Here is a 13,616-nt window from a genome sequence, read left to right as displayed (position 1 = left end):
AAGGACACAGGGAGAGACAGAAGGTGGGAAAGGAAGTAGCAAGATAAAGACTGAAAAAGCAGTAACTGAACTTTGGCAATAAGTCAGTAATTCTGTGTCATATTTGGACATGGCATAAGCCTTCTTCTCAAGCTGACTTCCTTTCATCTTCATACAACGGTTAATGCACATTATTAACCTTGGGGTTCACTTCCTCACAGCCCTACTTTTATTCCCCAGTAACAGCCACTAGAGGGAGGCCATTAAATATCCGAGCAGATTTTCCCTTCCAAGTCTGCATAACTCTTTAAAGCACACAAAATCTCAGCAGACTGGGCATGCCACAAATAAAAAAATCAGTGCTTGGGAATGTTTTAGCATGACAAACAGAAGGTAAAAGTTATAGGTATTGGTTATGGTGTCCTAAAAAGCAAAGCAAGGAAGTAAAACTATGAATGCTTCTTCCTGTAACTTATGGTTGTATTTACACGGCGTGTTAGCAGTACTGTTGAGCAACAAAGCCAGCAGCGTGAAGGCAGGATAAACTGCGATTCCTGAATGTAAGGCCAGTGTGCTGCTCTCCTGTCTTTCTTCTGAACAAGCGCTCGTGGCTCACAGAGTACCTCTTACATAACAGCAACTTTATGCTGTGTATATGGTGTACCATTGCTGATTTCAGGGTCTTTTAATAAATTGGATTGCAAACTGCAGCAGTTCAGAAATGGCAATGCATCATATTTAGATGTCCTGAAGCATGGCTGGTAACCTGCAGGGAAGGTTCTCAGCAAGCAGGATCTGCATCACAGCTTCTTCTGCAACTATAGCTGCCAACACCTAATAATGCAGATCTCTTCAGAAAAGCACAAAGAATTTACTGCAGGAGCAGAACTTTAGTGAAAATCCTGTTCAGTTTTTTGGGGAAGAAGGGAGAAGAAAAGGGCTTTGCTAACTTGCTGCCATGGTGGCAGCTGAAGAGAGAGTAATTCTTCTAAGGAGAGGAGTAATTCTTCTAAAGAGTGAGTTTTAGGGTGTCCAACTCAAGAGAGGTCTGGGACTAGCTACCACTTGCTCTAACAAGATGAATTTCCCACATATCGAAACATCCCAAATAAGATAAAGGCATTCTCACAATTTTATGAGAATATTTAAAATAGTCAAGAGTGCAAACAAGATGATATTTTATTGTTCAGACTCCACAGGCAAATGACAAAATATCAGCCAACAACAGATACAATAAGCTTGGCAGTTTGAAACTCTGGATATAAAAGGGTATTGTACTCTGAGCCTGATCAAGCAGAGATATTTTAATTCTGGTTTATATTACCTGTTTAAGTAAGAACCCAGAAAAACATCACAGATTTCTGTCCAGCTGTGATTTAGGAGGTTTGTTTTTTCATGAATGCTACTCCAGATTACGTTTTTCTGTAAGTAAATGAATATGTTTTCATGGTGTGACTGATTTTTGGGTGCAATACCTGCCTCATCAGCCTACCTTTTTTTTTTTTTTTAAATAAAGACTGTTACAGTTAATCACTGTAGAAGAGAGAAAATATCAATTTCTGGCAGCTGAGCTTCAGAAATGCATCTATACCCATGAGATCTATCAGTACTTTGCCATAGCAATAAAAGAGAGAGATGAAAAACTGGAGGAGGTGGCTGGTAGGCAGGACATTAAGACTTCTGTGCACAACAAAACAGTGATTCCATTCAGCAATTGTGGAGCACCTCCATAGAGGAAGCTTGCGCTCTGAGCAACCCCTACCTGCACCACCTTGTTTTCTACAATTATGGCAAGGCACTAAAACAGCAAACTCTTTCCCAGTGCTATTTGTAGCAAGTTACTGCCTTCCAAATCAGTAGGAACAGAGAAGCAAAGTTCTCAGTTCTGTTCAGTCTCCCACTGACCGGGATAGGGCACACAAAGGACGTGCTCTCTCTAACGGGATTTCCAAGCAAGTCAGACTTTCCACTGGAGACGCTGCGGCCACGCATTCCCCAGAGCAAGCCGACATCAGCAGGAGCTGCAGTTTCAGCCTTATGCAGTGTCGGTGGCCACAGGTCTGCTGTTCCCTGTAACTGGCAGGTTTCATGCTCTTTCCCTTTCAGCTGAACACACCCAAATACTTCCAAGATCCCTCGCCCCTAGGAAGATGTGTAATCTGTGTGTGCCAGCAACACTGGAGGTGTGTGTAGCAGCCAAAAATGTCCATCGCTGTGTGCCAGATTGCAGGAACTGTGCAAGAGTCTCTGGGAGCACAGTTGTGAGAGCAGGTTCAAGAAAAGCAAGATACAGCTCTGTGCCTCCTTGCGTTCACATGCGTTAACAACAACGTGAATGCTGCTCTAGAGCTCTGGTTTATATGCCTGAAATAAATTCCCTGGATGTTTTGAAGAGAACGGAAGGCAAGTTCTAGGCCTAGCCTGTGGCCCGATGTTTGGCAGCAGGTATTCTTTTATCTTCACTTAAGCAATGGAAGTAATGTGGATGAATTTATGTTTTCAGTTTTACCTCTGCTATTACGCATCACCTTAGAGGCCATATAGTAGCCAGTTAATATGGGTCCAATACTGGACCACCCTCACTCCAAATGAATAACAGAAATGGTATAAAAGAAAGGAAAGGTGACACTGAAATTGCTGAAGGGAGCAAAAGCCAAACATGCCTTAATAGGCTTGTGGTCTGGTTTGGTTTGCTCTCTTGCAATATCCCACTCTTCTGTTAACGTACACAGCCTTGTTCTGCAAACTGTGTCTCACTTAATTTGTGGGCACCACAGCTACTGCAAACCCTCAATTTGACACTACAACTGCAAGATGGAAGCTTTGATGCACAGGAATAAATAACTGCATAGCCACAGTGGGGATAAAACTAAAGTAGCCAGTAGGACTGTCTTCTCACTGGTCTCTGAGCCAGCTGAAGGGCCAAAGACCCTGGTGGACCTAACTTCTGTGAGCTGTGAAGTCAGCAGTGACATCAGTTAACACCAAACAAGGAATGAAGTAGAAGCTGTGGGCACTGCAAACATGGGGGGTGGTGTCAAGATCTCCCCATTAGCACACACCGATTCAGAGGTCAAGACACTGTTATGCCGTAACTGTGCAGGAATACAGTAACGTCCTCAGGACATTCCACCAGGAACCAGCCTGCCAACATGCAAATATCTAATGAACAAAATGTCTTGATGCAAGGTTTTAAAAAAGTTACTGGCATTACTTCACAGCAGAGAGGCACTTCTGCTGACCCTCTGCAAATAAATCCATTCTTAATAGATCTGTATGAAGATGGATTTTCATTGCTCCAGATTCACAGTGCCACACTACAGCTATGGTTTTGTTTGCCATCTCCTTCCTCTCCCCGTGCCAGAGAAGCCAGGGAAGAGCTAGAACTCTGCTAACAGGGGGCCTTCAAGAAAGGTAAGGTCTTTGCCTAGCAAATTTTCCCAGCTCATGGCTCGTAACTACCAGCAGAAATTTTGCCATGGTGGTGGTTTGCTGTGTGAGCAGAAAGGCTCACTCCTAGGAATGATAAAACTACTGGCTGGTGTGTGAATGTCATTTCTGGGAGGAGCACCCAAAGAGGCTGGAAATTGGCACAAGAAATAGGCAATCAAGGCGAAACAATGGCATTAAGTAGGTAACAGGTAAATCTTACTATCTAATCTGATCAAATATGTCAAACCAAAAGCAAAGGTCCTGCTTTAAACAAAGGAGCCTTCCTGGTTTTGATCAGCAAGTCATGCAGACAGCCATTAGCACTATAATGGCTAGATGCTTCAGGCCCCACCGCAAACCCTATGTGCCTAAACCAAACATTTGCATCCCATGTAATGGCACAAAAACGCAAATCGCCTCCACAAAAGGCAGGAAGCTTCATCAAATGTGGTCTGTAGTGTTAGTCTTTTCCATGCACCCACTATTAAGGGCAGTCAAGGAGGTCTTCAGAGGAAAAAGGAGCTCAGAGCAAGGGGGACCCAAGAACACACAGAAGAGGAGGACAACAGAAAAGAAAGAGAAAGCCTGAGGACACAGGTAGGGTGGAGGTAGAAGGAAAACAAAGATGGGAAAAGGAAAACATAGCACATGAGAGAATGAACTGAGAATGTGATAAGCTGATAAATTAAATGGAATAAAAATACTGTTTTGCAAATGTCATTTGTTCATTGCAATCCTTCTTTTCCAGATAACCTGGGGCAAACTCTGGTTTGCCATAGAGCTCATAAAACTGCAGTAAGAGGCCCTTTCTGGTTTTGTTTCATTTGTTTAGTGAAAGCCTGACAACCATATTAACTTTCTTTTGGGCAGAATATGTTTGTCCTAGTCTCTTAAGTGTTCATTTACAACAGAATGTCCTAGTCTCTTAAGTGTTCATTTACAACAGAACAAAGTTCTAGCCTGAACACTTCTTCTCTAAAGTCTTTTATGGAGGCAAGAGTGGAAGACAGTTCATTGCCTTTGATCGACAAGTCATTTGTGTTGATCTATGGCAGGCCTTGAAACTTGCCAAGTTTGATAAACCTCTGGATACACATTAATGAACAAGCTGTGCCAGGGGTCAGAAGGCAATTTGCTTCTTGTGTCAGGTGGGTCTCCTAAAAAACACATAAGAGATCTTGTCACAAGCACAAACCTCAGTGCTCAGCTCTTAAAGCACAGCCAGGGAGGAAGGAGTCAGAGATCAGCTGGGAAACGTGCACCAATTTCAGAGAGCTTGTGTCACACACAGTTATTGACCAGCTGAGGTTGGAAGGGATCTCTGGAGACCACCAAGTCCAACTGCCCTTTCTCAAAGCACAGTCAACTTGTCCAGGGCTGCGTTCAGTTGGGTGCTGAATATCTCTATGGACGGAGATGTCACAGACTGCCTGAGTGCTTCTTCCAGTGGTTGGTCACCTTCACAACACAAAGTATTTTACTTATGTTTAAATGAAATTTCCTGTATTTCAGCTTGTGCCCATTGCCCTTTGTCCTGTCACTGGGTACCACTGAGAAGATCCTAGCTCCATCTGCTTTACTGTGTTCCATCAGATACTTTTACACATTGATAAGACACCTGTCCCTGAGCCTCTAGTCCTCCAGGCTAAACAGTCCCAGCTCTCTCAGCCACTTCTTGTATGAAAGATGCTCTAAACCCCTAATCATCTTCATAGCCCTTTGCTGGACTTGCTTCAGTATGTCCCTGTCTGCCTTGCTCTGGTGAGCCTAGAACTGGACCCAGCACCCCAGTTGTGTCTCTCTCCACTGAGAAGATGGGAGGGATCACCTCCCTCAACCTGCCTATTGCAACCCGGGGTGCCATCTACCTTCTTTGCTACAAGGACAAGTTGCTGCCTCATGGGCAACTTCTTGTGACACCCTGGGATGCCCAAGGCCTTTCCTGCAAAGCTGCTCTGCAATGATCAGTCCCAAGCACCTCTGCAGCCCTAGCCCCAGCCAGGGAGAGCTGCGCCCTGTCTCAGGAGCTGGGACTGCAATCCATACAGTGCTGGGGCAGCTGCTCCAAGTGGTGCTGGGGATTGTGCCCTGTAGCACATCAGCACCGTTACCCAGCATGTGCACTGTGTCCTCAGCAGAGTTTCTGGGGAAGCCAGATGCCTTCTTTTCACATCTGTATTGGGCTTATGTGGCAAGGTTGTGGTGATGAGAGGGTTGCGGGGATGGCATCTGTGAGATGACATGAGGAGCTGCCCTCTGTTGGGCAGAGCCAGCTCCAGCTGTTGGCTGAGCCCATCAGCGATGGTGGCAGTGCCTCTGGGATAACATATTTAAGAAAGGAAAAAAGCAAACTGCACAAGAGCAACTGCAGCTAGAGAAAGCAGTGAGAATATGTGAGAGAAACAGCTCTGCAAACACCGAGGTCAGTGAAGGAGAGAAGGAGGTGCTTCAGGCACCACAGCAGAGATTTCTCTGCAGCCTATGGTGAGGCAGGCTGTGCCCCTGCAGCCCATGGGGGTCCATAGCGTGGCAGATCCACCTGCAGATCCATGGAGGACCCCACGCCGGAGCAGGGAGATGCCTGAAGGAGGCTGTGACCCTGTGGGAAGCCCGCGCTGGATCAGGCTCCTGGCAGGGCCATGGAGAGAGAAGCCCTCGTGGAGCAGGTTTGCGGCAGGGCTGGTGATCCCGCGGGGGACCCACGCTGGAGCAGTTCGTGAAGAACTGCAGCCTATGGGAAGAACTCATGGTGGAGCAGGGGAAGAGCATTGAGGAGGAAGGAGCAGCAGAGAAGAGGCTTTATGGGCTGATCGTCACTCCCATTCCCACCCGCCGGGAGCCCGGCGCGATGTTGCACCCTGGAAGAAGGGGAGGAGATGGTTTTATTTTGCTCTACTGCAGGCTCTGCCCGTCTCGGTAACCGGTGATGGCAGAGTTTTCCTCCCGGGGAACCGCAGCGCTGGCACTCTCCGCAGCACCCGCACCCAGCACCGCTACCGGCTCCAGCCCCGTCCGGGCCGCTCCCCGTGTGCCCGTCACGGCCGGCGGGCGGGATCTCTGGGGGAGGTGGCGCCGGCGCCGCGGGGAGGGCGGCCCAAGGTCGGAGCGTGGGACGGCGGGGCCAGGCCAGCCGCTGCCCGCTGCCCGCAGATGGAGTACGACTGGCTGGGCTTCGGGTACGCGGCGCTGGTGGCGGCGGGCGGCGTCGTCGGATACGCCAAGGCAGGTAGGTGCCGGCGCCGGCCGGGCGGCAGTGTCCCGGCCCTGCCCGCAGGCAGCCTCCGCTCCGGGGGGTGTTCGAGCGCTGCTGGCGGGAGGAAGGGCTGTGTCATTGCTGGGCGGACCTCAGGGCCTTGCGTGCCGTCCGGGGAGCCGTCGGGGTGTCGGCCCTGCCCTGAGAGCCCCGCGGGAGGCTCCGGCACTGTGTGCCGGCCGAGAGCCGGGGGTGATCCCGTTAAGGCGGGCGCAGGCCTTGTTGCATAGACACGGTGCTGGGCCGAGGCCTGCCAAGACCAGCTGTATGTATGTTCTTTTACTAACTGCTTTATCTTTCGTTTTATTCAAGGCAGCGTCCCTTCTCTAGCTGCTGGTCTTCTCTTCGGTGGCTTAGCAGGGCTAGGAGCTTACCAGCAGTCCAAAGATCCAAAGAATGTGTGGCTTTCACTTGGTAAGTGTGCTCGGCACCTGAGTGCTAAGCATGGTTGGTAGCAATGGGGATAGTAACCTGCTTTCTATCACGTTTCACCTGATCCGTGCCCTTTTATTTGTACAAATGTTTTAAGTGGTGGCAGGGCCTCCTGCCCACAGCCGGGAGATATTTGTATAAGAACATGGTACCTGGTTCTAAAACCTAGGTCGTCCTTGAAGCCAGAGTTGGTAAGAAATACCTGTCTCATCTGCCAGATCAGGTACTGTTTAAACTAATGTAGGCATAGGAAACATGTGGAAAATGGTTGTGAAACAGTATTTTTAGCCTATGGTCATGGAATCAGTGTTTTTTGAATAGTGACAGCACTGTGACAAGTGGAGTGTGGCTTCATGTGGGTGGTTTGCACAAGTATCTCAGAAGAGCGGAGCATGCTTAAGGCATCATATGCTGTGGAAGAAACAGTCTGGAGTTTGTAAAACAAAGGAGGCAAGGATCTATTCTGCTAGAAGTGGTGGGTTGGCTTGCAGTTAACTCTTCAGGTGAAGGATAAAATGACAGTGGAAAGTATTATGAAGTACTGGAAGAGGTCAGGTGGACCTCAGGGACTTCCATCACCGCAGGACTTTAATACCTGGTTAAACCCGTATCTGTCGGGGATTGGTCTTCCCTTTGGGAACCAGGTTAGCTTAGGTGACCTCTTGAGGTTCCTTCTGGTTCTGTAACTATGTCATGTTATTACTAGTGTTATGATAGTCTAGCATCACAGTGATTTAAGACTATAGGACTTGATCATGTAATGTGCTGAGAGGCCTTATGAAACAACCGCTGGTAGATACTGCAGAGCCCAAACTGTCTTGTCAGTAAGGAGTGAAATGTTAAAGACAGCTTAATGTGAGTCAGTTTCCATTTATGAACTGTCTCTCCCGCTCTGGCATGCTGTGGGAATGGTTGTGCATCTCCAGCACGAGTGTCAGCAGTGTCACAACAGAAAGATGAGCAGCTTCTGTGTATCCTGATGCAATGCATGTAGTGCTTTCAAGCACACCTCTTGAAAGCGGTATTGTGTCCCATTCTAGCACAACTCTTTATTCATCCATTCCACCTCAGCCCTGCTGTGATGTGCAGCTGTGTCTTCCACTGAGCTTTAGGTAGAAATACAGAAAAAGAACCTTGACAGGATGTCTTTAGAATGTCTTTTGCCCTGTCTGATGCAAACAAACCTGAAGCTTTGGAAAGGGTATATGACACCTCTACCTGCCTTTCTTCCTCGAAGAAACAAGGGCCCTGTAACTTTATGTGAATATTGATGGTGGGGATTTTTTTCCAGATTTGGAGATTAAATAATTTGGAGTAATGTTTAAAGTGTTAGTCAGTCTTTCAGTTTGATCCCTGGATGGCTTTTTGTTTGCTAATTTCTAGTTGTAGTATTTAGTGCTATGTTCCAGACCAGAATGTCACAGAGAAATGGGAACTGTAGTAACGTTTGCCTCCCACATAGTGAACTTAGTCACCATCCCAGTTTTCTGGCAGTTCTGAGCCTCTCTGTATTCAAGGAAATAACCATTCTTCTGCAAATAAGGAGAAAGTGGGGGAGAGTTAGTGATCTGCCCAGAGGATTGGAGGGTAGACAGTAGCTTCAGCCCTGATGAGGTCTGCAGGCTTCCGCTAAGCAGTGGAGCTTACTGACACTGCTGAGAAGCTTGCAACAGCTCTGCTGTTCAACACAAATAAGTAAAATGTTTGCATACGCTTCCCTAGGCAGAGGAGGGAGAGAGGGAGGCATTCCTGTCTGTGGACATAAGCCTGTTGGGCTGGTGCTGCTGAATGTCCAAGCGTTGCAGCACTGCACTGGTATTTCTGTTCTGACTGGGCTTCTTTTCAACAGTGGCATCTGGGACCTTGTCTGCTGTTATGGGAATGAGATTTTACAACTCCAGAAAACCAGTGCCTGGGATAGTTGCTGGTGCCAGGTAGTCACCTCTTTTGTTCTTGCCTGTATCTTTGAATAAGCGTTTTGTTGGACTCATTTGTGGATTATATTGTTTTAAAAATTCTATGTGGTGAAAATGAAATCTGTTGCAGTTCTGCTAAATGAAATCATGTCAATGTTTTCTTCCTTGTTGTTTTTTATGGGATTTTTGCCTCCACGACCTTTACTTTTTCTATTTACTTTACTATTCTATTCAATAGTTTACTGATGGTTGGACGGCTTGGACTGCAGCTCATGGAAAAGCCTCTTAAGCCATAAGTCTGAATCAAGTCACTTGAAGATATGTGATTGAGAAGCCTGAAAATGCAACTGCCTGAACCTGCTACACGAAAGTGGGAAAGGCACTGCTACCTGTGCACTGTACTTTTTATATCCTAATGTGTGGGTTGTGTTTTGAAGGGCAAGCATTCAGAACCCTTGTTATGTTTTCCAAACTAGTATTTGTCTTAACATTTTTCTGCACTTTGAAGCAAGAAAATATGATTATAGCATTAGTTTAGCCTCTGGTCCTGAAGCTTACTGTAGGCAAAGATCTCTCGGCACTTCCACGAAGACAGTTGCAAGATAGAAGCTTAAATGCATTTATCTGGACTTACCATTCTAAAATCATATATACCCCTAAACCAATGGGTGCGGAGGTGCCAGTTTATCACTAGTAACTAACATAACAAATGTGCTTATTGCGTTACTTCTCCCTTTCTGTGCCAGTTCATCCAGTCATGATGTTTGTCAGCCAGGGACTTTGTTCTTCCAGCACTGTGTTAGAACCAGGTCCCACAAAACACAATCATGGAGCAAGCTGTCAATGCAATGAATGCAAACCTGTTACTTGCAATTACTTGTAAACAAAAGTGCTCAGCTAAATGTAATTTGTTTCATTTTTACAATTACTATTCATAAACCAGAAAATATGCTTTATTAGATAATGCTAAACTGTTAGCACAGCTCTTGCATTTAATGAGCATTAGAATGTTATTCTAAATAAACCAACAAATTATTATTACAAGTTTTTGCATTCTACACATTATTTGTTTATCTGCATTGGTGCACTTTGGTACCTTTTTTGCAGGGTGTCTGGATTTGCAAACATGAACTATATAAATAATCTCTATTCCATTCCCTGAATTTAGTGACTTGTAAATATAAAAATCCCATGAACTGGGGGGCAGATGTAGAGAACAAAAGTGTGCAGACCACATACTCAGACAAGTGTTCTATTAAAGTTGTTTTGGTTCCTATTTTGTTTTCTTTCTGGGAGGAATCCTCTAGTTTAGATTTGAAAACCGCTTTATAAAAGTTTATGTAAAGACTGAAGTTGATCAGTCTTTGCCTTCCGTTGATTCCCCTGATGCCTGAAATCATTCTAAATATAAACCTGCCATACAGAAATAAGCCTGGACGCTGCATGTGGATGGTAACGTATCCGTTTTCTGGTTTCATTTAACTTATGTCCCTTTCTGCACAGGTTCTGAGCTTCGCTTTCTTCAGTCATTCTTCATTGGTGCTGGTACTGGGAGAAATGGAAGCGGTGGGGTTGATGCATTAGATTGTTGAGCCTCTGGAGTTGCTCAGAGTTCTCTAGATATCAGGCCAGTACCTCAGCAGGAGGGTAACATCTTGTGGGTTTCCTTCTTTCCTTCCCTGACGCAGCAAAACAGGCTGGGCAGTGATTTGGTGCTACCGGGGCAGGAGACACAGAGTTAGGCCTGTGGTGGTAGCCAGGCTCTCCAAGCCACGCAGTGGTTTGCCAGACAAGTGGCAGTGGTGAGGCAGGGCTGAGGTCAAGCTGTGGGTCTCAGCAGCCTGGTCCCAGGCCACACAACTTGGGTAAGAGCTGGCTTGAGCACAGGCAGTGAGATTTCTTGAGTGGAAACTACTTGCACACCTTTCTAGGGCCATTATTCATCATCCTGCGGAGTTCAGCTTTGGGTGTTCACTTTCCCCTCTTACCTCTCTGCACAGAAACAAAGGGTGTGCAGGACAGCAGATGATTTTGTTTGTAAATCATCCTTTTAAGTGCCTAATCCCAGGCTGTGGACCCAGCATTGATGGGCAGATGTCTGAAAATCTTTGCTCTAGCTCAGAAAGCTTCATAAGCCAAACATTAACATTTAAGCCACTTCTCTTTAAACTACTGTATGGGTTATTTGCCTCTTCATATTGTTTTTGAAGTAGTTTTTTTCTGTGGAAGTAAGGTGCAAACATAAATACATCTGCAATAAATTGAGAATAGCCACGATTCAGCAGTTTTCTAATTCTATAATGCTGGGCTCTTATCAGGTAACTTCACATTTGGGCTGCAACTGTCCTTCAATGGAATAAAGACAACAGAAAGCAGGGAATTGGACTGATAAGCTTTTAAACTCTTAGACCAAACTCTTAAGACTTGCTGCTGTTTCATGAGTTTTGGAAACCAGTAGCTTGAATTCAGAACAGCTGGTAGAACTCTTGTTACTGCTTTCCATGTTCAGGAGAAACAGTAGTAAACCAGGGAGGAGAGAAAAGCTTTACATATTTTTTACCCCCTTGGAACTTTATCAGAATATATATTAAATGTCTTAAGCATTCGATGGTATTTCTGCACTAACAGTTCTACATGTATCAATGAATCAGAGTTAAAACGACTCTATAAAGCATATCTACTCTTACTACTGATTGTTCTTGCTGTTTGTGAGAATTTCTGAACACTTGTTATGCTTTGATTACAGACAAGTAAAGGCTGTTAGGGTTTATGTCAAAGCTGTTCCATATGGTAAGGACAGCATGTTTCTTCTAGCTATGTTTAGTGCCATAAATAGTAGCTGTTTATTTTTTTGCTCTACCTGACTTAGGGACGTGTGACCTATGGACACGTTATTAGTCAATTCCTTGACCAGACTGTGCTTTTAACTAAGTCACAGCATCTTGTACTAGAGATAAGTGATTCATTCCTCGTGCTTGTGTGTTTTTTTTTTTTGTTTTTGTTTTTGTTTTTGTGGTTTTTTTTTTTGTTTGTTTGGTTTTTTTGGTTTTTTTTAAATTACAAAACCAGTGCATTTATGCCTGTTAATTGAAAGTCTGAGGCTGTCCTTCACTGCCACAGCCAGTAACAGGTATACTTTATAGGTAACTTAAGATGCATTTAAATAGCATAGGGGCATCTGTTAGTACTAAGGAAATGACAGATAGTTATGCCTAGACCAATGGCAATTGAATTAAACTGTCTAGTGCATTAATAAGCAGATATCCTTATCTAGCTCTTCCAGTACTTGAAGTGGCATCTTCTTTAGGTGTAATTTTCGTAACAAAATATTTGACTTTTTAATACAACTGGTTTAGATTAAATTGATTTCCAGGAAGTTAATGTAACCCATATATTATAACACATTAGGTCAACAACAGGAATTTAAATTTTTATATGCAGTTATAAAAGCCATACAAATACATTTTTTACAATGCTTAATGTAATCATTAACAGCTTTACATCTTTAAAGAACATACTCATTTTGTACTTTAAAATGGCAGGTTTAATGTAACTACTAGGCCTAAAGCATCTACTGTAAATACAGTTGCTAACAGAAGTAGCCTATCCCTACGCCCTGAAAACAGTTTATTGTACACTGCAAGGTCCTTTGCAGGATATTATTATAAAGCTTAGCATGGAAGCCAGAGAAAGTACTGAACAAGCATACAAACAGTGAGGTATTGCATTATTAAAGTTTTTGTGTGCTTTCGGGTACCTAAGTTAGCCTCTAAGAGCTAAATCAGAAATCAGTGGTTTTGAAGAACAGCCCAATATCCTCCCTCACGTAGCTTATTCAACTTGTGTTGTTTAGTTTGATCACCCAAGAAAGACATGTAGAAACAGGAGGTTACTGAGAATTCATGCCTTTTTGACTAAGTCACTTTTAAAACAATTGACAGGCTGCAGTGGTTCAGGCTCCTTAAAATGTCACTGTGACACCCCCTTGACAGGACAGGTATCAGTCTCCACAGATCTTTGACCAAAAATGGTAATAAGCTAATTATAACACTAGAATCTAATTTTCAGGCTTTACTACTGCTTGGCGATGTAAGTCTAGCATCCAGTACTTGCTTAGCTATTTTGCAGTATTGCTATATCATTCTATAGCCATATAAGGGCTAAGTTTTTAGGCCTTCCTTGTGTAGTATTTATCAGTGGACTGTGTATATCGTACCAAGAGTTAAGTTCTCATTGTTATGAATATTTGCACATTACAGACCCTAAGTAACTCTTAAGTACAGGTGAGCTCTGAAATCCTTGTAGGAGAGTGTGGTGCCCTTCACAAAGCCCGATCTGAGCTTTCACTCTGATCTTTCAGGTAAGGAACCAGCTCAATACCTGAAAGCATGGTGCTGCTCTGCTTTAGCTCTGCTTCTAGCTGCCTGTGTATTTCAGACAGATGCCAATAGTGGATGTTGCACTGGGTGAACAACCATAACAGTTGTTTTAAGAGATCCATCTTAAGAAAGGTGTCAAGTGAAATCTACTTCTCTGTAGTTTTGGCAATACGTGTCATACAATACCTCAATAAATCCTACTTTACTGACACTATTTTACATGGT

At 44.5% G+C, this 13,616-nt stretch overlaps 1 protein-coding gene across 1 annotated transcript; it reads left to right on the top strand.

Moving 5' to 3' along the window:
* Window positions 1-6,520: 6,520 nt before the first annotated feature.
* Window positions 6,521-10,124, top strand: LOC308217833 (transmembrane protein 14C-like). Its single transcript, XM_080611213.1, has 4 exons — window positions 6,521-6,637; window positions 6,977-7,078; window positions 8,946-9,030; window positions 9,251-10,124. The coding sequence occupies exons 1-4, from the start codon at window positions 6,562-6,564 to the stop codon at window positions 9,306-9,308; spliced, it is 321 nt and encodes a 106-aa protein (XP_080467339.1). The 5' UTR covers window positions 6,521-6,561; the 3' UTR covers window positions 9,309-10,124.
* The last annotated feature ends 3,492 nt before the right edge of the window (window positions 10,125-13,616 follow it).

Source organism: Psittacula echo (genome assembly GCF_963264785.1).
Source record: "Psittacula echo genome assembly, chromosome: 2".
In the NCBI taxonomy this organism is placed as follows: Eukaryota; Metazoa; Chordata; class Aves; order Psittaciformes; family Psittacidae; genus Psittacula; species Psittacula echo.
Note: the sequence above shows the minus strand (reverse complement) of the source record. Positions and strands in the feature narration are given on the sequence as shown.

Coding starts and splice junctions, on each gene's coding strand:
- LOC308217833 (XM_080611213.1), top strand. CDS start 6,562: ATGGAGTACGACTGGCTGGGCTTCGGGTACGCGGCGCTGGTGGCGGCG. Junction 6,638..6,976: donor CGTCGGATACGCCAAGGCAG/GTAGGTGCCGGC, acceptor GTTTTATTCAAG/GCAGCGTCCCTTCTCTAGCT. Junction 7,079..8,945: donor GAATGTGTGGCTTTCACTTG/GTAAGTGTGCTC, acceptor TCTTTTCAACAG/TGGCATCTGGGACCTTGTCT.